This window comes from Neofelis nebulosa, chromosome 12 (assembly GCF_028018385.1).
Source record: "Neofelis nebulosa isolate mNeoNeb1 chromosome 12, mNeoNeb1.pri, whole genome shotgun sequence".
Classification (NCBI taxonomy): Eukaryota; Metazoa; Chordata; class Mammalia; order Carnivora; family Felidae; genus Neofelis; species Neofelis nebulosa.
The window spans coordinates 70,891,178-70,917,525 of NC_080793.1; the positions used below are offsets into that span (position 1 = coordinate 70,891,178).

A 26,348-nucleotide genomic window follows, 5' to 3' on the forward strand; every position below is an offset into this window, starting at 1 on the left:
ATTCTATAACCAGGTGGCCTGGGGCAATTCCTACCTTCCTCTGTATGGGTTGTGGGACTCTGGGCAAGCTGCTGAGCCTCTCACTACCTCCGTTTCTTAAGACATAATATGAGGACCTTCCTCATAGGATCATTTTAAGGCCTGGATGAGTGACTACCTACAGAGCAATTACAGCAAACGTTCAGGTGCATTGTGTGTGGGTTTGTGAACTCTGGGTCTCCACTAGGCACTGAGTTGTTAAAGCAGTGTTCTGAGTCATAAATAGCTTTAGAAAAATCAAATGGCCTATAAAAGAATAAAATAGAACATATACATTTCATTGATGCAGGGTATTATTTTGTGTCTCTTTGGCTCTCTTTAGTTTTCCTTTGGTTTCGTGTGTGTGTGTGTGTGTGTGTGTGTGTGTGTGTTTGTGTGTGTTTAATCATTCACAGCCTTAAAAAGTATTTCTCACTGTGGATTGTAGTTAAAGGAGTTTGGGAGTCCCTACTCCAGGGACTGGAGTGAGTTAATCCAGTCTCTAAGGACAGACCTATGGTGTGAATGAGGCACATTTTAGACATGAATGTACAAGGTGAGCTCTAGTTGAAACTTAAATGTGCTTCTTTTGCAGAGGGAGACCAAAGGACAGTTTCTTATTGACCACATCTGCAATTACTACAGCTTGCTGGAGAAGGACTATTTTGGCATTCGTTATGTGGACCCAGAGAAGCAGCGGGTAAGAGTCAACCTCTGTCTGAACCCATTTTGGGGAGTGATTCAGGCTGTGGGTGAGCAAAGAGGTTCCTCTCAGAGAATTCATGATGTATACTTGTTCTCATGGTTATTGACCACATAAGATCGACAAGCCTGGTGTGTGTGTGAGTGGAAGAGTTTGGCACTACTCCCACTGGACTGGGTAGGACAGGAGAAAGGAAAACTTACCTTAGACCTTTCCAGAAAGCTATTTCCACCCAGTTCCTGTGTCTTTGAGAAGGTTTGACAAACATTAGGTTCGGACAGTGACGACATAAAATCTTATTGTGGAGAAAATCTACTTCTCACTGTAAAAAGCTATTGATAGAGAGGGGAACAGGAGAGTGACTGCTTAATGGGTACAAAGTTTTCTTTTGGGGTGATGAAAATGTTTGGAACTTGATATAGGTGGTGTTTACAGGACATTGTGAATGTACTAAAATGGTCAATTTTATGTTATGTGAATTTCGTTTCAATTTTTAAAAAAGCTTTTGGCAGATGAAAGGGTTAAGATACTTTGAAAGCTGCTCTCTGAATACCACTAAATTTGACAACCCCCACTGTATCCTTGTTCCTGGATATGCCTATCCTTCTTGGTATCTGTTGATTTTGTAAGAGAAAGCAGGGGAGTCTGGCCTTTTGAGCTGGGTACCAGCTCATATATATTTATGGCATACGTTGGATTCAGTGATATCTGTCCTTCACATCCAAAAGGTCTCAGGAATCTCCATCCTGGGCCACCACTTGGGGTTTCCCATTCCTGCAACCCTGCTGTGGGTCCCAGCTATGGATCATAAGGCCCTGTACCTGCTCTGATACCTGCTTTTTATCCCCCACTGCCAAGCAGGGGTCAGCTGGGTGGTGGTCTGGGACGGGGGAACAGGTCCTCTTTGCCTTCTTTAATTTACTCTCCTCCTATTGGTGTCCCCGGTCATCTTTCTCTACCTTGTTCCCTCCCCACAGTCTTCGTTTCATATTTACTGACCCAACACAATAAGGAGAGGCTTATAGAGTGTATTTTTATAAAGGAAGAGGCTGTCTAAGGAATAGATTAGATTTTGTTCTGAAACATGGGGAATCATTTCCAGTAGGACCTAATCTTCTGTAAACACATACAATGCAGTGGCTCAGAAAGAGATTTTGCTTTCCCGTAGCACTTGCAGGAACTCTTTAACGGGCCATTTACCTGAGAGGAAGGTAGCAGGATACTGGTGAGGACGGAGCGCTGACATGAGGTCACGGAGGGAATTCATATGGCATTTCCTACTGTTAGCAGTGGTTCCCAGACCTGGCTCTGTAACAAAATCACCTTAGGGGTTTACTGACAATACTTAGTATGGACCCTATTCTAGACCTCCTGAATCAGAATACCTGAGGCTGGGACCAGGAACATATATTTTAACACATCCTGATTCTACATTTGATGTAGCCATCCCAGCTTTGGTCTTCAGACTGGTATTGGGGACATGGCATAAAGATATTCATAGACATAGCTTCTTGTGGCTTATGAAGATATTAACCTTTTATGGAGAGAGAAACAGATTCAAAGATATTGTGGCTTGCCCAAGGTCCTATAGCTAGTAAGTGAGGGAGTGAGTGTTGAGTTTAGGATTATGGTTCAAACCCTAATCCCTGCAGGTCAAGTAGACTCTGTGGATTATATTAGCCATCTAATCACCACTGAATATAGATTATTTTTGTGTAAAATTCTATCAACTCTAGAAACCTGACCTGCGGAAGTAATTCTAGCAGCCATTAGTTGAGCAAGTCTCTAGTCTTCCCCACAACATTATAAGGAAGGGGAAAACTGAGGTGCAGAGAGGGTCAGTGGCTTGCCTAAGGCTACATGACTAGTAATTAATGGTGGAAGGATGGTATTTGAACCCACATTCTTTCCACTCCTCTTCCAAGTGAAAAATTGAAACATAGCCTAGACCAGGGATTTGTAAACTTTTTCTGTAAAGGACCAAATAGAAAATATTTTCACTTTTGTGACCCATACAACCTCTGTCATAATTTTTCAATTATTTTATTCTAGTGGAAACCAGCCATAGACAATACCTAAATTAATGGATGTAACTGTGTTCTTCTAAAACTTTTTTCCAATAAAAGTATTTTATAAATAAGCAATTTGCCATAGTTTGCTGACCCTTGGCCTAGATAATACCTGGAAACCACTTAAGTGCATAAACTATTTTCATTTCTCTTGATTCATTGGGAAGATATTAGATAACCTAATAAGAGAAGTCTTTAGAATTGGAATCAGATGTTTGTATGAACTCATAGTTTAAAAAAATACAGAAACATAGATGGGCATGTGGGATAGTATGCATATGTATATATTTCCAAGTTCTGTTTTCTGAGATGTCCTAGAGGCAATGACCCCATATTAGCAATGAGCACACTTATCCTCTAGATTTTGGTTTCTAAACATCACTTTCTAATAAAAGGAACAAGGACTCCTTGAAGAAATGGCTGATTCTAGGGCTGAGGCAGGGAAATCACAAGATGAGCCTGGAACATGTTGTGGTGCCTGGAAGTAAGGAACTGCAAAAAAAATAAAAGGTCACTAGAAAGGCACAGAGTGAACCTGAAAGAACTGCCAGTGGCCCAAACTGGAAAATCGGAGGGCAAAATAAATAACGATAGTATTGGATTATAATCCATTAAATAAAATATCCATGAGTCTTAATGGTATAAATAATTGAATAAATAAAAGGGGAGAAGAAGTAGCTCTTCCTTACAGAAGAATTCCAATTAATAAATGTAGAAGGAATGAGAGAAATAGAAAACTGTTACAACATCACCGTGATTGTTGTGGGCAAGATTCATTGATGAAAGCCAAAATTAGTGGGCAGAAGTCTGAGAAGAAACAAGATATTTGTATAGTCTCTAAGTGCCCTTCCCCCAAGATATTTTTTAATTGCAAAGGGGAAAAGCCTAACTTTATAGTGGAGAAACCTGGCAGGCACGACTTTAATGAGGCCATCAAGGTTAACATCGCCAGTAAGAGGACCTACCAACATCATGTACACCCTGATTATCCTGCACTGAGAAGGGCACATTGTTTCTGTGGTATTCTTCCCAGTAATGCATAACTTTGTTCAAATCTTTAGGAAACCTAGGAAAAACTGAAGTGAGAGAAACATTCTTCAAAACAATTTACCTATATTCTTCACAAACATCGAGGCCATTAAAGACCAGGAAAGACTGGGGAACTCTCTAATCTAAGAGAGACACGTCAACCAAGGCAATGTGGGATTGTCAGCAAGTCCAGCTGTGGGAAAACTGGTGAACTCCAGATGAAGTCTGTAGTTCAGTTAATAGCATTGTGTTCATCTTAGTTTCTTCACGTTGATAATTGTACTATGGTTATATAAGATGTTAACATTAGGGGAAGAACATGGTTATACTATTGTACCTTTTTTCATGTGTACAATTGTGTTTTTTTTTAAGTTAAAAAAAAGTGGTTAGGTTGATGTGTTTCATTGTTCTTTATATTTTGGCTTGGCTTAGCTTAATTTTTAGTGTCTAGATTTGGGTAGTATATTAGCGGAAAAAATGTGGGCCACACTCAAAACAAAATAGTCTTATCTGATGTATCCACGAAATTTGCTTAGAGGGCTGCTTCAATAGTTTTTCCCCCTATGCACCATACGACTGTTAGAGCCTTTTGATTCTGAAGATTCAGTGTGAGTCTAGCTTCCACTTGGGTTGCAAAGTAGTTGTGGCACAGAACTGGATGGACTTTGTACTCAGAAAGATGTGAATTAAATCCCACCTCTGCTGGTCAGTCAGCTGTGTGATCTTGACCAAGTTATTGAGGCTTTGAGTCCCTACCTGATTGTTAAAACAGATAACAATACCTACATGTAGGGTTGATATGGGAATTAGAGATAAAGCATGCAAATGTTTAACAAATGGTAGATACTGAGTACATGGTGTGTGTTATTTTTTATTGTGATTTTTACAATTATTCTTTGGCTGGGTCTAAGTGAGGCACTTGTATGAGGTTGTAAGAGGAAATACAACCACGATTAACAAGTCTAAGATCTATATATGTCAAAAACTTCTTTTAAAGGCAGGATGGCCATTATTATGATCTTTGGGGAGAGAAGGGGAAAATGAGCCTTGGATAATTAGAAAAATGGGCTCAGAGGCACAAAGACCTGCTGATATGGGAGTTTTAAGCAGAGATTAATTGACCAGCATTGGTGGTTTTATCAGGTCGTGTACTTTTTCCTCAGCAGAAAATAAAAACCAGTGAATTATTTGGATAGAAAGCTGGTCAACACAGAAAATCAAGTTAGTTAGAAAAGCTGAAGTGGAACTTACCTTTGCTATGGGAGTTGGTGGTTTGCCTACAACTCTTCACAACTTGATTTACAGTAAACCATTGTGGAATATTAAATATTTAGCACTATTACATTTGGAACACCATATGTTTGACAAGATGTCTCATGCCCCATATGCTCTGAGAGTGATGAGGACTGAATCAGTAAATGATGACTATCTTTTGCTATTTTAATGACAAGGGCTCAGAATTTCCATTATTTTAAAAATTTGATGTAGGGAGGGGTAGATTGAATACCAGTCGGTAAAAATCCCCTCCACTTTCCACCGTATTGTTCTTCTCAAGAACTCCTATAATCTTAGTTGCCTGAGATGAGGGAAAAGTTAAGTGATTATTCCTTTCATTTTACTGATGGAGAAAGCTGGGCTTAGAAGTTTAGAAGTCTTAGAAGGAATAATTCTAGAAGGAAAAAGTAGTACTTGGCTTAAGTCCAGGCATTTTTTTTCTTCAATGTAACTTATTCTTTCCACTGCTTCTCAGGTGTTTGGGTAACTTCTCTTTGGAAAGCTGAAGTTTTGAAATAGTTGGATTTCATAACTCTGTTTTTCTATGGCTATGGTTTGGGATGTCCATTGTCCTAGATTTCCCTTCTGGCTTTTCCCCTTTCCCAAACCCAGCTAGGGGGAAGTCACCCCCAGTGTTTTAGAACTGAGGAAGTACCCCCTCCCCCACCAGCCCAGTCAGAGGAGGACTCCTTCCAGGACTAGATTGTAGTGTTGGTTTTCGGTCTGCAGGCAGATTGGGCCCAGTGCTTTTGATTTTAACTTCCCTATATCTATCTAAGCATCTGCTTAACCCACCTGCGTCAGTATCATTGACTTTTCTAACTTCAGGGCCATTCCGATTCATCCTCAAAGACCACAAATTCCCTTTAGAAATTGACACCTTTGGGACAATCTCCTCCACCATTCTGTGTTTGGGCATTGTAGGTCATGTGGCCACTGGATATACTTTCTGATTGGATGACCTGGGATATCATAAATGGAAAGACATGCCTTCTTTATGCAGATATAATTACAGCCCTGGCGTTTTTAATGTTGGTAGCCAGAAAGAACTAGTGAACCTATCAATGAGTTTTATTAATAATTAGAAAAGACCTTTTCTACGTTAGGGCAGTTTGCTTTTTCTAGAGGCACCTTTGGGGAGGATCTAGAATAAAATAAAAAAATCCCAATGATTTTAGGTTTCACTCTGGGGATGGTGCCAGGAAGCCAGACAGCATTATGTCCCACCAGCTGCTCCTGCCTTTGAAAGGCTGCTTCCTGCTCTTGGGGATAATTGTCGCACAGATGCTTGTAACTAGGATCAAGAGTGGTACCTAAGATTTAGGGCAGCCCTGCACTGGAGAAGGTTTGTACTGCTGCTTTAGGTCACTGGTCATGAATTTGTCCGATTTTGTTTTTAAAGTCTCAGGGGTGGGGCGCCTGGGTGGCTCAGTCGGTTGAGCGTCCGACTTCAGCCCAGGTCACGATCTTGCGGTCTGTGGGTTCGAGCCCCGCATCGGGCTCTGTGCTGACAGCTCGGAGCCCGGAGCCTGTTTCAGATTCTGTGTCTCCCTATCTCTCTGACCCTCCCCTGTTCATGCTCTGTCTCTCTCTGTCTCAAAAATAAATAAACATTAAAAAAAATTTAAAAAAAAAGTCTCAGGGGTATTAAAACTCAGGACCATTTGGATGCCTATTTGGGGAGAAGGTATGAACAAATAACTTGGCTTTATGGGAAAGGACTTAGAGCATTCACGTTACAGGAAACATAGTAGCTATCTTAACAGCTTGAAAACTGGATATTTTGGGGCGCCTGGGTGGCTCAGTCGGTTGAGTGACCGACTTCGGCTCAGGTCATGATCTCACAGTCCGTGAGTTCGAGCCCCGCGTTGGGCTCTGTGCTGACAGCTCGGAGCCTGGAGCCTGTTCCAGATTCTGTGTCTCTCTCTCTCTGACCCTCCCCTGTTCATGCTCTGTCTCTCTCTGTCTCAAAAATAAATAAACGTTAAAAAAAAATTAAAAAAAAAAAAAAGAAAACTGGATATTTTGTGTAGTGTTTCAATTGTGGCCCAAGGTATTAACTTGACAGATTTGGGGAAATTGTCATATTCCTCCAGCAGAAAGCAGAACTTGGTGTTTAACTAAAATGATTGCTCATAATAGACACTGTCTACACTGGATGTCCTCTCCTAGGAAGGGATGAGGATGCCTGATAAAGACAGGTTGCAATCTGTAAGTCATTTAGGTAACTGGGATGTCATAATTTTAGTAGAGGGAGGAGCAAGCACACGAACTGTTTATCTTGTCTGGGCCAATTGGCAGACACAGGAATAAGTGTGGTGAAAAATGCCATTTTATTCTTATGTGAGTTGGGAAAAACCAGGAGGATATCCAAGGTGACTCAGTCTTCCTCCTTGGTGGTGGGAACCTCCTGGGCTTGGTTCAGAAGAGGGCACAAATCAATTAGGTTGATGAGGTTTAAGTTCCTTCCATTAGAGAAGCTCTCACTGGACTTCCAGAAGGCAAGAACATCAGAGCTGATGGGAAACCAGCAGGTTTGGAAGTTTCAAATAGCTCTAGAGAACATTTTTAAGTCAAGCTGAGAAGAAGACTAGAATGTAACTATGATGTATAACTTGGAGAAATAAAAGCAGTATAGGTTGGGAAATGACGATTTGAGCAGATGTTTATTTCTTCATGTATGCTCAAGAAAATGTCATTTAAAGGTTGAACTGTAATTGTGTTCTGTCCACGGAGAGGAATAATGAGGAGTGCCTTAGCTTGGGCTGCGAGAAGAAAACACCTGCTCATGCACAGCAATTAGTTCTCGCAGTTCTGGAGGCTGGGAAGTCCAAGTTCAAGATGCCAACAGATTTGGTTCCCGGTGAGAACTGTCTTCCTGGCTTGCAGAGTGTTGCCTTTTGCCTGTGTGCACACTTGGGTGGGGGGTGGGGAAAGCATGCAGGTGTTCTTGTCTATCTTCCTAATCTTATAAGGACACTAATCCCATCATGTGGTTCTACCCTCATGACTTCTTCTAAACCTTATTACCTTCAAAGTTACTGCTTCCAAATACTATCTCATTGGGGATTAGAGCTTCAATGTGTGAATTTGGTGGGGGTGGGGAGGACAAACATTCAGTCTACAACAAGGAGTAAGAGTTCTAGTTTTCCACTGCTGTGTAACAAGTCTCCTCAAACACTCAGGGGCTTAAAGGAACACAATTTTATATATGCCAGGATTTTGGGGTTCAGAAATTTGAGCAGGGCTCAACTAGATGTTTCTTCTGTTCCACATGGTGTTGACTGGGCTCAGTCAGTGGTATTCAGCTAGTGGCTGAACTATTCTGGAGGGCAGGGGGCCCAAGGTCCTTTCATTCATATGCCTGGAACCTTGATGGGGGTGGCTGTTAGGTGGGGCTTGAGGGCCCCCTCCCTCTGCATGTGGTTTTGGGCTTCTCCACAGAGCCTGTCCATCTGGGTGTTTGAGTTTCTTACAGAGCCCTTTTGAGTTCCAAGTACAGGTAGAGTCACTTACGAAATAAACTGTATGAAGAGGGTTTGGGGAAGAAGTGGTAAGTTTTGGACATGTTGAGTTTGGGATACTGTGAGATGATGAGGTAGAGTTGTTCAGTCTATAGTTGTGAACCTGGATCTGAAGCTTAATGAAGAGGTTTAGGCCACAGATGGAGATTTTGGAGCATGTGAGGTCTTCATTACCTCAAAACCCTGAGGAGAGACTGCAGAGCTGAGGGAAAAGACTAGAGAATAAGAGGAGAATCTGAAGGCTAAAGAACATCCATTAAAAAAAAAAAAAAAAAAAGATGTCCAGAAGGAGAAGCCAGTAGAGGAGACCAACCAGGAACATTTAGAGCAGAAATAATAGAATGAGGAGAGGGAGACCTTCTGGAAACAAGGGTAGCTGGTCGACTTAATATAAGGAGAATGGGCTCCAGTGTTAAACATCAAGAAGGAAGGAGTAGGGGAGACATTATTGCTCAAGATCTAAGAGCTTTTATACCAGGAAGGCCGGGTTAAGTCCTGACTCTGCCTTTTGCTGATTGTATGACTTTAAGCAGCCTCTTTAACCTATGCCTCAATTTCTTTATCTGTAAAATGGGGACACTAATGGTACCTATGCCACAGGGCTGTTATTTAAGTGCATTAGTCCATGTTACCAACATGTAACAGATCTTTTACTACATGCTTTAAAGAGTTTGAAAGCTTCGTGTGTTTGGCAGCTAGAGGATTTTTTTTTAAATTTTATATTTTGAGAGAGAGAGCATGAGTGGGGGTGGGCAGAAAGAGAGGGAGACAGAGGATCTGTAGCAGGCTCTGCGCTGACAGCAGCAAGCCCTAAGTGGGGCTCGAACTCATGACCCACAAGATTATGGCCTGAGCTGAAGTCAGACACTCAACTGGCCACCCAGGTGCCCCTCTCCTTTTTCTTTCTTTCTTTTTTTTTTTTTTAAAGTTTTTATTTATTTTTGAGACAGAGAGAGACAGCATGAGCAGAGGAGGGGCAGAAAGAGGGGGAGACACAGAATCTGAAGTGGGCTCCAGGTTCTGAGCTGTCAGCACAGAGCCTGACACGGGGCTCAAACTCATGGAGTGTGAGATCATGACCTGAGCTGAAGTCAGACACTCAACCGACTGAGCCACCCAGCGCCTCTGGCAGCTAGAAGATCTTTGACCTTAGACCAGTTTGATGACGATGTGAAATGTCTACGGCTAGACAGCAAGTGTTACATGGTGACGAATTCCACTGCTTGAAGGAACCCCATCGTTTCTTCTATAATTGCATTTTGGTGTCTTAGTGTACTTTAAAATAAACAGCAGTTTGTGTTAATGTTAAACAGTTGATATTTTTACAACCTCTGTTGCATTTTCAGAGTACTACTGTTTTTTCCTTGAAGTATACATTAAGGATTTCTTGGGTGTAGAGCAGGGCTTGGCACACAAGGGTCAGGATGGCCCCCATTTGTTTAGTAAATTTTTATGGGGACACAGCTATTTCTATTCATTTATGTATTGTTTATGGCTGCTTTTGTGTTCTGATGACAGAGTTGAGTAGTCCTGACAGACCATATGGGCCACAAAACCTAAAATATTTATGCTGTCTAGTCCTTTATGAAAAGAAAATGGTGCTGGTGCTTTCTTAGGCTTGCTGTTTCCACCTCTGTTTCCCATGGTGTTTCTTCTCCCAGCTGTTACTTCTATTTTGCTCATCCCTGAGAACCCAGAATGCAAGAGCAGTTATGGTTGAAGAAATACATTACACTGAAGCAGTGAAGGTTTTCTTGCGTAGGTTGATTTCCAGAAGGACAACAACTCGTGAGTGTGCCTGGTCTATAGACATTTTTGCTGTTGTTGGCATTGTGTTGTAGATTTCACTGAAACTGGAGTGGAAACCATTGGTTACTGGTAGCTAAATAGCTAGGGGCTAGCTCTAACTGGGCCATCCAGAACACTGTTGAGGTTGAGTGCATTCAGATGGCATTCTTTTTCCCCCTGCAGAGGCCAGAGGGTCTAGAAATGGCATAAATTGGCTAGATAATGCAGGGAGACTGAGTTACTCTAGGGCTTTGTCCAGGTGAGATGTGAGAATCAGGCCATCTTTTCAGGGCTGTGATGGGAATTGGTCAGATTTTGGATCTGGTTACTCCTGAGGGGAAAGACAATCTCCTGTCTGGGAGATTCATTCATTCTTATTTAAAGCCCCATTGGTTATTTAACACATTTCTCTGGGCTATAGATTATTCTGGTTTAGGGCATCAAGGGTTTTGAGAAAGATAACAGAGAGGTGTGTAATTTATTCTGTGAATCAATTTCAACAGAAGCCCAACATTTGAAGATAACCAAGTGTGTTATATTGTTTACCTTTGGGAGTTCTGTTTTTTTTCCCCCTGGCTTAGCAGCTACCAAATTAAAAATCAATCTACTTAGTCACAAATCACCACCTCACACCCACCTTCCCTCCCGCCCCCCAACTTCTCCTAAAGAAGCCAAAATTGGAAAGTATAAAAGAAATGCACCACTTCTGTGATGGGGTAGAGAAAAATGATCTCTTAGGGCTAAGTGCAGCTGGGCCTTGCAAAATTAAAGAGATAACATTTATTGGCAATATTCTCATCCTTCAGGTTCATAGAATATGGAATGTGAGAACTGAAGGAATCTTAGGGTTCCTGGAATCTGTCCCCCCTCCAAGACCACAGAGAAGGGAATGGGGACATAGAAGGGTTATTCAGCACTCTGCTTTTCACCCCTTTTGTGAGGCTTCCTTTGACTTTTCTTTGCATCAAGCTGCTATCAATCAAAATAAATTTGTTCTAAGAGGTGGCTTCAAATGTGGTCAGGCTGGATTGTCGAGACTGAAACCTTTGTCAAACTGGGACCTCTCATGGGGGATATACAGGTTACTGGGGTTCCAGCCTGAGGCAAAAGGAATAAAACCTTCAAAGGAAGAATTTTAAATACCATGGTGGGAGGGCATTTTTGGGCAGGAAGTTAGGGAAGCTGTGTTGCCTCTGGATCCCAGAAGCGGATCCTGAGATAAAAATTCCAGTTTTGTTAGGCATTGTTCCCAGGAAGAAAGACTTGTAGGAGATTGGAGGGATTGGGACAGGGAAGGGAAGGAGGTCCCACAAGTGTGTGATGTTGAGCAAAGTCGTGTGGCATGTAACTTGGGCTGAAAGCCAAACAGGAGCTCTGGAAGAGTGGTAGGTTATGCCTTAGGGTTGTCCCGACCAAGGGGTGAAGGAGCAGAGGTATTTATCCTTGGATACCAGTCACTTCTTAACCTGTCAGTTAACAGATGAGTGGGGAGGCTCGTTCTTCACCCTGCATTGGATTCCAGTAACCTGAAGGCAGCCTTCCTAAAAAGGGTCAGGGTGCTATATAACCAAGGAGAAAATGGCATCGAGGGGATCTGAGCAGAGCCCTGGTGTTATCTCTGCAGATAAATTCCTGATACCTTCAGATCACACTGAGGGAACGCATCCTCCGATTGCTCTTACTTCTTAAGCTCCTTGGGTAGAATTAATAGTTGGGTCTTAGCCTCTTTAGTCTTTGGAATTCTTATTCTAAGGGAGAGTTCAAGAACTGAAGTTTTCAACTATTGTAAACTAGCCACAAATTCAGAGATTTGACTGGCAGGCTTTTCTTTCTACCTCTCTTAGGGAACTTCAGTTTTCAGCAAGGAAACAGACTTAAAAAACAAAAACAAAAACTAGCATATATCCCAAGTGGCAATTGAAAGGAAGATAGAATGTTCTGAGCCTTATTTCTAATTACCAAGCACACAGCATCATGGTGACTTTCTCACAGCTGTGTGATCCACCTGTACATATAGTAACAGCGGGAGTTGTTGGTGTGGTCTAGACTCAGCTTCATTGCCCAACTCTAAAAGGAAGAAGGAAAAAAGGTAGGAGAATTACCCTTCACGTAGAGCAAGAGGCAGGTGGGGAGGGAGTGTGGGAGGAAGAGAGTAGCCGAGGTGGGCTCACCAGAGAGGGGCCGTTGCACCAACTTGGGAGTGTCTCTGAGTGAACTCACAGAAGATGAGAACAGCCAGTGTTTCCTGAGCCTTCACTATGCTCCAAGTTCTGTTCTCAGAACTTCTTAATGAATTAACCTGCTTCAACCTCATGATGCTGCTGTAAGGGAAGAAACAGAGGAAGTGGCCAAGCTGGGATTTGAACCCAGGCTGGCTCCTGAGCTGGACCAATGCTGGGGGCTCAGCTGGACCTGGCATCTGCCTGTTGTGGATGAAATTGTTCTTCTTGAGTCTCAATTACATAGAATCCACCTTTAACCTCTGAGTAGAGCTTAGCTTCCTTTTTAAAAAATTGACTTTTAATTATTCATATAATGCATGAATACATGTAAAAAGTATGTTAAAACATCAGATTAAACAGAAGTCATGGTTTCTTTTGAGCAACACCCCTAAATTCCTGTTACTTCCCTGTTATCCAACCTCACTGGTATCAGTTTAGTGTGTATCATTTCAGGTCTTTAAAAATACATAGAGATGCTTATTATGTATTCTTTGGAAATATATGGTAGTTTAGTGTAGTTTTTACTTGGAAAACACATCAATTCTATGATACCAATAGTTCAGAGGTTCTCAAACATTGTTGATTTATGGCTCTGTCAGTATTTTAGTAATTATTTCACGGTGCCCTTGGTAAAAAGAATATCTGACAGTGCTATCTGATGAGAGCGAGAGCCAACCAATTTAGTATTTATGTGCTAACAACTTAGTGCCATTTAAAATGTGACATACATGAAAATAGTATTTTCAGTTCGTTCTTAACCACAATTACTTACTAACAGGATGTGTGTACCTGTTGGGCGCCCCATGGCTCCTCAGACTGTGGGATCGGATCCAATATTACCACGTTCATTGCCTCTCTCACACCTATTTTAGCACGGTACTTGCTTTTTATCACAGAAATCGCTAAAAACCCAGCTTTTCAAAAAGTATGATATCAAAAGGAATGTAGCATGATCTAATGTTGGAACCGGGAACTTCCTTGAGCTTATAGTTGGCACCCTGGGTGTCTGACAGATGTCTAGAATGGCTGCTTTTCCCTGGAGTGTTTCAGTGTAGGAATTGGGAACTGTGGCCATAGTTCTGAATTCAATGTTTGCATCTTGCAGCATGCTTTAGAGCTCTAACCATGTTAACACATAAAGATCTACCTCCTATAAAACACTGCAGAATCCGGAATATGAACAGATTACGATTTGCTTACCATTTTCCTGATGATGGCCATTAACATTCTAATACTTTATAATTGTAGTATTATAATTATGCAGTGAGAATCCTTGTTATGTTCCTCTATGTTCACATGGACAAATTGTGGGATAAAGGAATTGCTGGGCCATAGGCCAGTCAGATATTTAGATTTTAAGAAATACTAGAGATTGACCCTTTCTGAAAAAATGATTTCCTATAATCCCTTGACACATGACTACTGCTGGCTTATTTTTCTTAGGGCTCTACACCCCATGACTGCACTGTTGCATAAGGATCATTGTCCTGGAAGAATATTTAGTGGTCACACTGTAGACATAGGTAATTAAGACACACAAGGTTTGGGGTGCCTGGGTGGCTCAGTCAGTTAAGCGTCCTCCTTTGGCTTGGGTCATGATCTCACAGCTCATGGGTCTGAGCCCTGACAGCTCAGAGCCTGGAGCCTTCTTTGGATTCTGTGTCTCCCTCTGTCTCTGCCCTCCCCCACTCGTCCTCTCTCTCTCTCTCTCTCTCTCCCTCTCTCTCTCCCTCTCTCTCTCAAAAGCAAACATTAAAAAAAAAAAACAAGATACACAAGGTTTGAGAGGCAAGCATGGGGTGTGAATAGGCCAAGAGGAGAAGGAAGGTCAGAACCCATCAGAAACTTAAGGGTGTATTTTGTAGGACAATGAGGAGGCCAGTTCATTTCGAGTAAATTTATTTCGGGGCACGGATGGCAAATACCTTGCAGATGTACCTTAAATATTCCCTACCCCTCCATGGCAGAGATAGCCAATCCATCATGGCACTCATTCTCACTGAGCCTTGAAACCCTCTTCGCAGCCCTGGGAGATTGCCACTGACTAACTAGTATGGGCACATAAAGTGAAATGTACCTGTCCTCCCTGGAGGCAGAGAGGAAGAAGAGCGGCAGGTTGAAGTTTGGCAGAGAAGAGCTAAGGAGTTCACAGGATGCCAAGCAAGGAGAATTCAGAAAGCGTACTTCAGTCTTTGTGACCGGTGATTCTCCTCTGTGAAACAATAGCAGTAGGTATTGATCTCCGTAGGTATTTGTTTTCTTGCCTTAGTTCTAAATTACCCTATTTATTTCTAGAAAATAATTTAATCGTCAGAAGCCCCTTTTATTATTCTCCTCCATGGGATGTGGTCTACCAATTAAACTGTACTTAAGTATCCTCAGGATCCACAAACAAGCATTTATTGATATTTTTCACCTGCCAGGCACTGTGTAAATGTCTTATGTTTATTCACTTTTTATTAACTTCTAAAATCCTTACAACAACACTACAAGGTAGGTATTATTGCTATTCCCGTATTATAGTTGTGGAAACTGAGAGAGAGGTAAAACACTTCGGGCCACTTACTAGCTGTATAACTTTTTGTGATCAATATATTTCCCACTGTTCATTTATAACTGTGTAAATGCCAAGCGTCACTTCTGATTAGAAACAGGTAACCAAGGGGTGCCTGGGTGGCTCAGTAGGTCGATCCGGCTCAGGTCACGATCTCACGGTTCATGGGTTTGAGTCCCGCATCGGGTTCTGTGCTGACAGCTCAGAGCCTGGAGCCTGCTTTGGGTTCTGTGCCTTCCACTCTCTCTGCCCTTCCCCAACCCATGCTGTTTCTCTCTCTCTCTCTCTGTCTGTCTGTCTCTCTCTTTCTCTCAAAAATAAACATTAAAAAAATTAAGAAAATAAGAAAAAGAAACACATAACCAAAAGTAGAATGGTGGTTTCCAGGGGCCTGGAGAGAGGGGACTGGGGACTGACTGTTTCCTAGGACTAGAGTTTCAGTTTTACAAGATGAAAGCGCTCTAGAGGTGGGTGGTAGTGGTTTCCCACCATTATGAATGTATTTAATACCCCTGAACTGTACCCTTGAAAATAGTTAGGATGGTGAATTTGATGTGTATTTTACCACAATTTAAAAAAATGAAAAAAGGAGATAAACAGCGTTCTCAAGATGAACTGATAGAATTTTGATCAGAAGCAAAGAAACTTGCTCTTTCAGTTTGTGCGATACGTCAGAGGTAAAGGCATGGTTTTCTGTCAAACTCTTCACGATGCTGACGTAGTTAAAAGACCCCTAGTCTTGTTTTTGAAGGTTGCAGAGCTCTGACACCCTGGATTGGAAACTATTGATTGACTGCTCAATTTTTCAGCTCCTGGGGAAAGAAGTGATGTTTGTTGAGGAGACTAATATGTTTTAGAGCAAACCGATCTGTTGGGAGGCAGAATGGCCAAGGTTAAGGGCCTGTGCTCTGGAATCTCACTGCGCACTGCCTCACCATTTGTTCTCTGGGTGACCTTAGGCTAGTTGTTTAATATTCTGAGCTCCCTGATTTCACATCTGTAAATGGGGTGGTAATGATGACCCATGGAATTGCTTAGAGTAACACCTGACATTTAGGAAGCCCTCAACCAATGCTAGTGCTTATTAAACTTCATGGTTGTGCATGGATATCAAAGGGTAGGGACAATACAGAACTTTGAGGCTTGCTGGATGGCACAAATGGGGTGTAAGCCTCAACTCATGGTGAGCATCCTCTTTTGTCTCTAGTATTGAGCGTGGGGGATGCCCGGTGAGTGTGGGCTCTCTGATCTCCCGGTGGATACCAGTGGCACTCCTCATAGTGTCTTTATAAACCGCAGGTGTACAGAGTGACGCTTCTTGACATTTCCCAAGTGGCTTCAGGGACACCCTGGTTAGTGATCTCAAAAGTCGCCTGGCTCTTAGCATGTTGAAGTGACCTCCACACGTGGTGTGGAATGAGCCAGCCACTGGGCCCAGCATGGTATCGGCTTTGAATGCCTGTCACTAACACCATTCTGAGCTACCCAAGTCTTTGGGCATTTTTGTTTTGTGGTACAGTTGGTTTTTCTTCTGGATGATCTCAGGCCTTTGAAGTTAGATATTTAAAGTCCTCTGTTCCTCCCTACTATAAAGGGAGAATTGCCTCTGTGTGACGGGGCTAATGCTGGCTTGGCCCACTGTTCACCTGAACAGAGGCTACCAGGCAGGGGAGCAGGGTGCTGAAACTGTCTTGGACTGTGACTCTTTGAGGTCATGGATGTCAAAGTCTTCAGCCATCTGTGACTTGCCCAGAGCAATGGAACTGTATCACCTAGGAGTCCACTGGAGCCGTGAGAATATCCCATTGAAGTGCATGTTCTCTCCCTTGTTCTTCTCTCTTAGCAACTGTGTGACTCATACACTACTCAGAAAGTACTAATTCTCTGTAATTTATACCCTTGCCTGTTGTATTCTTCTTGCAGAATTGTTTGTATTGATCTTCAGAAGGCAGAACCTTGAGGAATATCTATGGGAACCAAGACTGTACTTTGGAAAAAGACTATCTGTATTAAATTTCTTTTAGTTATTAAGTATGTGTCATGTGTATGGTTCAGCCGTTTGACCCATGATCTCTGCTTTTTTCTTCCTAGCACTGGCTTGAACCTAACAAGTCCATCTCCAAGCAAATGAAATGTAAGTGTCAATCTGTGGTTTCACTTTTGCTACGAAATGTCCAAAGAGAGGTCCTGTCTCTTAACAAAGTTTCTCCTGCCAGGGAAGAAATGGATGGAGGGAAATGAACATGTGTGGGTGGGGGCTTCTCTCTCTTAGTGGGTGCTGTGTAACTTCTCTTATTTTCTGGCCTTTGCCTTCCTTGAAGTCACTATCACCTTACCTTCATATTTCATATTTGAACAGGAACGTTGGAATTAGATGACTAAGTATCTGTTCAACATAATCACCAGGTACCTGGTTCCTTTGGATTGTGGAGGTTGCTAGTAGGTGGTTCAGGATGGGAGGTGCAGTCTTGGGGGGATAAGGAAAACAGGTGTATTTTGAAACTAGAATCTTGCCAGTAACTTTATTGAAGATTGTATTATTCTTTTGTACTCCTCAAACTCCATACAATAATTTTCCCCCTTAGTAATTGTTTTCAAGCCCTCATGATGTTCTGAACTGCCTTTTTTTTTTTTTTTTTGGTGGGGGGAAACAGAGGGAAGTTGCCTTGGGAAACGTCTTTCTAGAACATCTGGTCATCTACTTTGGGCATTGTGAAGAGGGTGTTGACTAGATCCTAGATGGCATGGTGTTTTGTCCTGGTCATCTGTGCCAGGCTGTAGGCAACCTGCTTTTATTTATGGCTCGGAGGAGGGCTTCTGAAATGCATTTCAGAAATTCATTGCCTGCCCTGAAATCCATTTATCCCTCCATGTCAACTTTCCCACGGCTCTGAAATGTAGGCAATAAATCAGTTTCTCATCAGAAATCAGTTTAGTGCATATTATGTCATTTATCATTATTCAGGGGATTCTTTCCTTTTTCAAATATGAAGAAATTATTCTGGGCAGGCCTTTTAAGTGGAAGAAGGAAGAAACCAAACATGGATGGCAAACTAGCCACTAATACATTTATTGCTTAACCCTCTTTCCCCACCTCCCCCCATCCTCCCTCTCTTGTTCCCTTCCCCCCCATCCCTCCTTCTTTTTATCCCTTCCCATTCTTCTTCCTTCCCTCCCCTATGTCTCAGGAGCAAACAAACTCTGGATCAATGCAAGAAGGACAACTAAGTTGTTCTGTGGCAGGCTAATGCCCATGGCTGCTGGGAGCCATGGCTGTTGCAGGGAGCAGGCAGTAAAGATGTATGAGGTGAAAACAAGGGCAGCAGTGGACATGTGAAGTCCAGAGAGGTCAGTGCATTGGGGTGTAACTGGAATAGAATTGGGTTAGGCATCCAAGAAGAAATAGCAGGACAGTTATCAGGAGGCTCCATATAGAATGATATGCAGGATAATAAGAGTGAATAGCATGTCCAAAAAAATTGCTGATGCCTAGCTTTTATCCCTTGGCTACTAAGTTTCGATATTTTTGTTTATGTATGTAAACGTGTTTAGACAATTTTTCAGTAAACTTATTTTCATATTTAATGATTCTTTGACTTTGGTTCTTCAATGTCATGCAATATTTTCCTTAGGCTACACACAGTTTAAAAATATAAATATCTTTAAAGTCGGATGTATTTCAGTACTTAGAAGAAAAAAAAAACTTGTAATTTGTAAAGAATTTGCTGCTTAAGAGCTTTGTTCCCATGCTAAGTAAACTTGAACAACCAACTGGAAATGTATAATGTTTGGTAAAGATGTTTTAAAGATTGACATTTGACTACTGGGTAATGTCAATCTAATGACAAATGAAATCTGAATCTGGATAAAAGCTGTGTAAAATTCGATTTCCAAACCAGATGGGGTGACTCACTAGCTCTAGGAAGTGGTAAAGGTCTTGTCCATCACCCAGTCTATTGTATTTTTGAGGACATTACTGAACAAGAAATTATGTAATTTTCCCAAGATCACAAATCTAGTTTTGTTGTTGTTGATGATGGTGTCTTTTAGTATCAAGAATTTCTTTATTCTTGTATGTATATCCTGGAAACATTAACTTTAAATTAGAAAAAAATTTAAAATAGGGCTTGTATATTGTTAACCCAGAGAAACTGGGTTCAACTCCTGGAACTCATCGAAAAAGGATGTATCTGGTTGCAGAACTCCAGGCAACTTCCTTCTTGGGTATCCTTTTATACTTTGACTGCTTTTGAGAGGCCACTGAGGACAAAATTTCTTGGAGGAATGGTTTGATGGTAGACTTTCAGGTTCTTTTCCCTGACCCTATTGAGATACCTTTACCTATGGGTGTTTCTAGGAATGGTGTTTCCCAGGGTTGGCTGAGGTCAGCTGCCCTGATTAACAAACTCTCTACAAAGGCATTATTATTTCTTACTAGTATTTTTTAAAACTTTATTTTTATTTTACTTTTTATTTAAAGGTTTTCAATTTTAATGAGATATAATTGACATGTAACGTTGTGTAAGTTTAAGATGTGTAACATAATGATTTGATATATGTATATGGTGCAAAATGATTACCAGGGTAAGATTAGTTAATATCCATTACCTCACATAGATATCCACACCTCATGTATTACAATAGGTTTTAAATGTCCATGCTTTTTCTTAGTTCAAAATAATTTAAAATTAAAACTCAAACTATTTCCTTTCTCTTCCCCCTTGTATCTCCAAGCCCACTCTGAAGAAATAACTGTTAACAATATTTTGTATATCCTTCTGGGATTTCTTATGTATATATAAACTTCCCCAATGTATGTGAGACCTTTTATAAACAAAAAATGAGATCAATCTGTAAACATTTTTCTTCACATTATTATTTTTTTGGTAATTTTAGAGGGTTTTTTGGGTTTTTTTTGTTTTTTTTAGTATCGGTGATTGATGACTGGCTTCATTTTAAAAATGGCTGACAATTACATGAATGTATAATTAATAGACATCAAAATATTTTCTAATATTTTGCTATTATACATTATACTACAATAAACATTCTTGTATGTACTTTCTTGAATCTTATGCAAGTACATCTGTATTAGAAATTCCTTTTAGAAATGAAATTGTTGGATTAAAAGTTATACATATTTTTCATTTCCTTAGTGATAAATATCCATTTAAAGACCTTATAGTAAATTATTCCCAACAATGTTACATGACAGTGCTTGTTTCCCCCGAATCTTGTTGAAAATAGGCAGAATCAAACTTATTTTAATGTTGACTCCAAATATTAAGGAAGAGAAATATTTAATTGAGAGAATAGTTAGTTGGACAGCTCCTTAGTTTGGTATACATTTTAAAGTGGAAAAACTTCTTAAACCAAAGTCTTTTTTCTCCTCTGAACTTAAATTTTACTTTTTAAATGAACATAAGGTAAAATTGACCTAATTTTGGTGTATAGTTCTATAAATTTTAACATACAGGTTTGTATAATCTCCAGTACAGTCAGGGTAGAGACTCTATCCATCACCCTCAAAACCTCCCTTGTGCTCTCCTTTTGTAGTCACACACCTCCTCCCCTAACCACTAGCAACCCCTGAGTTGTTCTGTCAGTATAGTTTGTGTCCTTTGAGAATGTCATATAAATAGAATCCTAAAGCATGCAATCCTTTGAGACTGGCTTCTTGAATCAGCATTAATTACTCGGAGAATCAGCCAAGTTGCTTTGTTTGTGGATACATGAAACAAAATTAATTTAAAAAATTGGTCTTTGTAAATATCAAGAAAGTGATGAACCTCTAGCAAGACTGATAAAGAAAAAAAAAAAAATAGAAGACACAAGTTACCAATACCAGGAATGAAAGAGAGGCTATCACTACAGACCCCACAGAACAACTCTGGGCATTTAAGTTTGGCAGCTTAGATGAAATGGGCTCATTCTTCAAATACCAGGAATTACCAAAACTCACCCAATATGAAATACATAACTTGAGAATTTTTGTAATTATCAAAGAAAGTAGGTTAAAAAACTTCCAGACAAGAAAATCTCCAACCCATTTGCTATTGCTCTGTTGCTGCCAGAGCCCCCTTTGCCTTAACTAGGAGCTTCTCTTGGAGCTTTCACCATCCATGGTGGTGCCCTTCCAGTATCTCAGAGATCTCTCCAGGGGATACCATAGGAAAAGACTGTGGAGAATCCAACACCAGTTCAGTGGTCCTTTGAATTCTTGTTTTCTTTTCCACTCTACCTACTATTATTTACTTTCCAGTGTCCTTAGGTAGCTGCTGTACACATTCTGTCCAGGTTTTATAGCTGCATTCAGTGGGAGAGACAGGGTAGGGTGCAATGAATCAGTACTTCCTGGAACTGGAACCTTCAGATCAAACTTTTTATCGTTCCTTGTTGACTAGGTCAAAATGAAGGTAGGCTACATAATTTGGGCAGTATTAAGGGGAATATCTTCTTCATTTCCCTATTCCATCATTGCATGTCCATAAGTTCAAATGTGGACTGTGCTTTGATCTTTTTCCTTCCAGAGTATTCAGATAGTGGGTTGTCTGCAGATTAAGTGTTAAATGAAATGGCATATTTTGGATGTTTGGTTTTCAGAGCCTTTCTTTCCCATGTGGGAATAGTGAATGTTCTCACCTATACCCTACAGATTTTGGCCTTGTTCCCATAACTGGAGAATGTAGTTTAGTGTGTTCACATGTAGTAGCACACATCAAGAGAACAGAATTTCATGTCTTGTAGGATCTATTTAACCACAAAAACTGTATTAGCATGAAGAGGTTTTAAAAAGTTATACATTATGACTCAGACATGCACAAATGTGACATTATTTCCCCATGACTGAATTCAATTTGCTGTGAGCCTCTTTTCCTTTGGGGACAAAAAAGTTCAGTCTTGCCACTTCAGGGTAATTTAAGATCTGCCAGTTTAGAATTTGATCTCTTTCAGGAAATTACTCAGTGAATTCATTATTTAAACATAGTCACTTGAAAGTGCATACTTCCGTATTGGGGTATTTTTCCCATACCAAGAGCTTTTCCTCTTTCTCCATTCCCAGAATGGCATCATGAGGCAGGGGAAGCTTACGTATCATCATGGCAGTGAGGGTGACATCTCTCTTGTGCCCAGTCCTCTGAATCTTCCTGTGGCCTGTCTTCTGTGACTTGGCCTTTGGTTGCTGCCCTCTTTCCCCACTGCACCCTCTCGGAATGTGACTGGTCCCATTTGGCCTTTCAGTGTGTGCTGGCATATGCTGCTAAGACCTGTGCTCCTGGCCATGGTCTTGCCCTGCACGTCTACAGAGTGTCACTCTGGTGGTGCCCTCTCCAGGTACCTTTCACACACTGGCTCTTAGCCCTTCTGTATTTACCACTGGGACAGGCAGACACTGCTCAGCCTCTTCTGTGCCATGCTTCAGCCTCAGGAAAACTTATGTACACCATGTAAGGTGCTCCTCTGCTTAAACACAGCATGGGGCCATTTCTTCAGTGTCCTTCACTGACACTCACAGTGTCCTTCAGTGTCCTTCAAAGTCGTAACACAACACTTCCCCAAACTACTCCAGGATTTCTTTGCCTTGCTCCCATGCCTCACTCTGTTCAGCCAAGCTAGGGTGTTGAGGGGTGCTGGATGCCTTTGCATAACTCCATATAGCATCTTAAATGTGGTTTTGTCCTCTGGGTCTCTCCAGGCTCTCTGCTTGTCTTCCTTCCTCACCCCCTACCCACAATTAATACTGGTTTTTGTCCTTGGATACAAGATTAATATCCTGAAACAATACTTATTCATAAGCAGCAACTATTTCTGAAATGTAATGGGAAAAAGGGCTATTGCTTACAATAGCAATAACAAATAAAAACATAAACTACTCACAAATAAATATAACAAGAAATGTGCAAAATCTATATAAATTTTGAAATTTTACTGTGGAGTAGATAAAAAGAGTTCAGTAAATGGAGACTTCTTAGCTTCCATTTGATATTGCGAAGGTCAATTTTTTTTGCAAATTAATGCATAACTTCAGATAATTTTCAGATCAAAATATCAATGAGATCCCGTATGGCATTTAACAAACTGATTCTAAAGCTCATTTACAGTGGCATCTGGGTGGCTCAGTCGGTTAAGCATTAACTTCAGCTCAGGTCATGATCTCATGGTCTGTGAGTTTGAGCCCTATGTCAGGCTCTGTGCTGACAGCTCAGAGCCTGAAGCCTGCTTCTTCGGATTCTGTGGCTCCCTCTCTCTCTGCCATTCCCTGTTCATGGTCTATCTGTCTGTCTGTCTGTCTCTCTCTCAAAATAAACATTTAAAAAAAATGTGAAAAAGGCTCATTTACAAAAGAAAATGCTTCAGAATAGCTGATAAATATGTGAAAAAGAACAATGATAGGGTCCTTGTTTTATTAGGTAGCAAATCAAGGCATATGAGCTATAATTATTGAGTCCTCGTGATAGACACGTTAATATAGACACAGGAATAGGAAAAGAAACCAAACAGAAAAAGAAAAAAACCCTTCAAACTGACCCATTATTTGTGAGAATATGGGTTATGATAAAGATTGTATTTCCTATCAGAAAGATGGATTTCAAGGCATGATTTTATGGATTGCCTTTCCACTTGGAAAAAGAAAAGAAGCTAAAGACCTACCTCACACCATGGGATTAATTCCTGATAAATTCAAAAGCCCAATATATTTAATCATCTATACAAGTTTTAGGTAAAAATTCAGAACTATTTCTTATAATTGTGGAATAGGGCTTCCTAAGGAAAATATAAAAAACAAATAATGAAGCAAAATGCTGACAAATTTGTGGAAAAATTAAACTCATGTAGCAGAATATTTGCTTTGCTACTGCAAATGAGCAGTAGATTTTCAGTAAATATTTGTTGAGTGAATGAGTATAAAACAAATTATAAATAAATTAAAACACAAGCAAAATAAATAATGGAAGAGCATTTGCCAACTACCTAACGAGTCGTAAATATGCAGAATCTATAAAGTGTGATGGTATAAACCCAAAGATAAACAACTCAATAAAAAATGTGTAAAGACCCGTAGAAGGAATAAAAATAAATGGCCAGGAAACTCATAAACAGGTGCTCAATATCATTAGTAACAAGGAAAATGTAAATTAAGGTATTTTTTGTTACACTGGGAAAATGGTTAATACTGTTAATATCCAATTGATGAGGATGAGGGTAACACTTCTGGTGGGGGCGTATAAACTAGAAAAGCCATTTGGGAGGGAAATTTGGACATATCTTTCTAGATTAAAGATGTCTGCGTCCCTCACATGCTAATGACAAACGATCTGTCCTGGGCATAATAAGTGAAGAACTATAACAAAATGGTGGTAATTTAACCATTGGATTCCTTTTAGTTCTTTCATTTTTGTCAAAGCGCTCAAAAAAGTAGCTGGAAGGTAATATAAAAATTATGTTTTAGCTGATTTGATTACATTTTTGTTGTTGAATTAAAATTCTCTCTAAAGGCATCAGCCATCGCTCATTTGGACTCATCTGATGAGTTAACTTTCTCTCTGTGTAGAATAAACTGCTTTGTATAGGAGATTCTTGAATTTTAATTTTGCACTGTGCAATGATATGCTTCATAGGTTAGTTTAGAATGATTAACAATATTCAACATCAAAATTTATGAGACTAAGTGGTGAATTCAAAGAAAGTACCTAGGATGCTTAAAGTGTAAATCAGAAGTAAAAGTGTAGATGTGTTTAAAAAAATGCCTATGTCTTTTGATCCAATGAGCTCATCTCCATGAATCTATTGAAAGCAAAGTTTATCCAAGCACAGGTATATATTAATGCAAGGATATCTGTTGTAGTGTTGCTTATAGCACCGAGAATTGGAAGAAATGAAAAGCCTGTAATTTTGGCAAGGCTGAATAAATTGTGGAATACAGACAGTCATTAGCCTGTAGTATTGACACTGAAAAATTTATTAGATAGATCTTGGAGTTAAGAAAGCAGGTAAAGATACCACCTAGAGAATGATCCCTATATATGAAAATAAACAGATTATTTTATTTTATTAAAAAAATTTTTTTTCAATGTTTATTTATTTTTGAGACAGAGAGAGACAGAGCATGAACGGGGGAGGGTCAGAGAGAGGAAGACACAGAATTTGAAGCAGGCTCCAGGCTCCAAGCTGTCAGTACAGAGCCCGACGTGGGGCGCAAGCTCACAAATCACGAGATCATGACCTGAGCCGAAGTCGGACGCTTAACCGACCAAGCCACCCAGGTGCCCCTAAACAGATTATTTTAGATGAATATGTAAGTGCAGAGAAATTCTGCAAACGTCTGTACTAACTGGTTACCTCAGGGGAAGAGAGTAGGGTAGAGGGAGGTGAGGAAATACATTCTATTATATATAGTTATATTTTGGGGGCACTTGGGTGGCTCAGTTGGTTAAGCATCTGACTCTTGATTTTGGCTCAGGTTGTGATCTTGTGGTTGGTGGGATTGAGCCCTGCGTCTGGCTCTGTGCATGGAGCCTGTTTGGGATTCTCTCTCTCTCTCTCTCTCTCTCTCTCTCTCTGTGTGTGTGTGTCTTCTCTCTCTTCTCTCTCCCCCTGCCCCTCTCCTGCTTGCATTCTCATTATCTCTCTCTCTCTCTCTCTCTCTGTCTCTCTCTCTCTCTCAAAATAACTGCATATTTTTAAGTATTTATATGTTTTACTCAGATTCTTTTTTTAAAGTTTATTTTGTGTGTGTGTGTGTATGTGAGAGAGAGAGAGAGAGAGAGAGAGAGAGAGAGAGAATCCCAAGCAGGCTCCATGCTCAGCACAGAGCCTGATGCAGGGCTCACACCTATGAACCATGGGACCATAACCTGAGCTGAAATCAAGAGTTGGATGCTTAACGGTCTGAGCCACCCAGGTACCCCTACTCATATCTTTTACAATGAGAATATTTTCCTAGATCTCTTGGTAATAAAGAGAAAACAAACAGAAGGAGAGACTGTTTTATGTAAAAATTGAGAAAGAGAAGGAGAGGGAAAGTTAGGGGGGAGAGAAGTGGGGAGTGAGGAAGGGAGGAATCAAAGTTCATTATGCATTAAGAATGTACTATAGAAGGGCGCCCAGGTGGCTCAGTTGGTGAAGCATCCGATTTAGGCTCAGGTCATGGTCTTGCGGTTCATG

General features: G+C 40.7%; 1 protein-coding gene across 2 annotated transcripts in view; it reads left to right on the forward strand.

The window, feature by feature from the left end:
- The window catches only part of FRMD3 (FERM domain containing 3), a 311,700-nt gene that overhangs the window by 152,563 nt on the left and 132,789 nt on the right, over window positions 1-26,348 (forward strand). For both annotated transcript variants that reach the window (XM_058695608.1, XM_058695609.1), the window contains exons 2-3: window positions 614-718; window positions 17,274-17,316. In XM_058695608.1, the coding sequence (XP_058551591.1) occupies window positions 614-718; window positions 17,274-17,316 (148 nt within the window). The remainder of the gene's footprint in view (window positions 1-613; window positions 719-17,273; window positions 17,317-26,348) is intronic.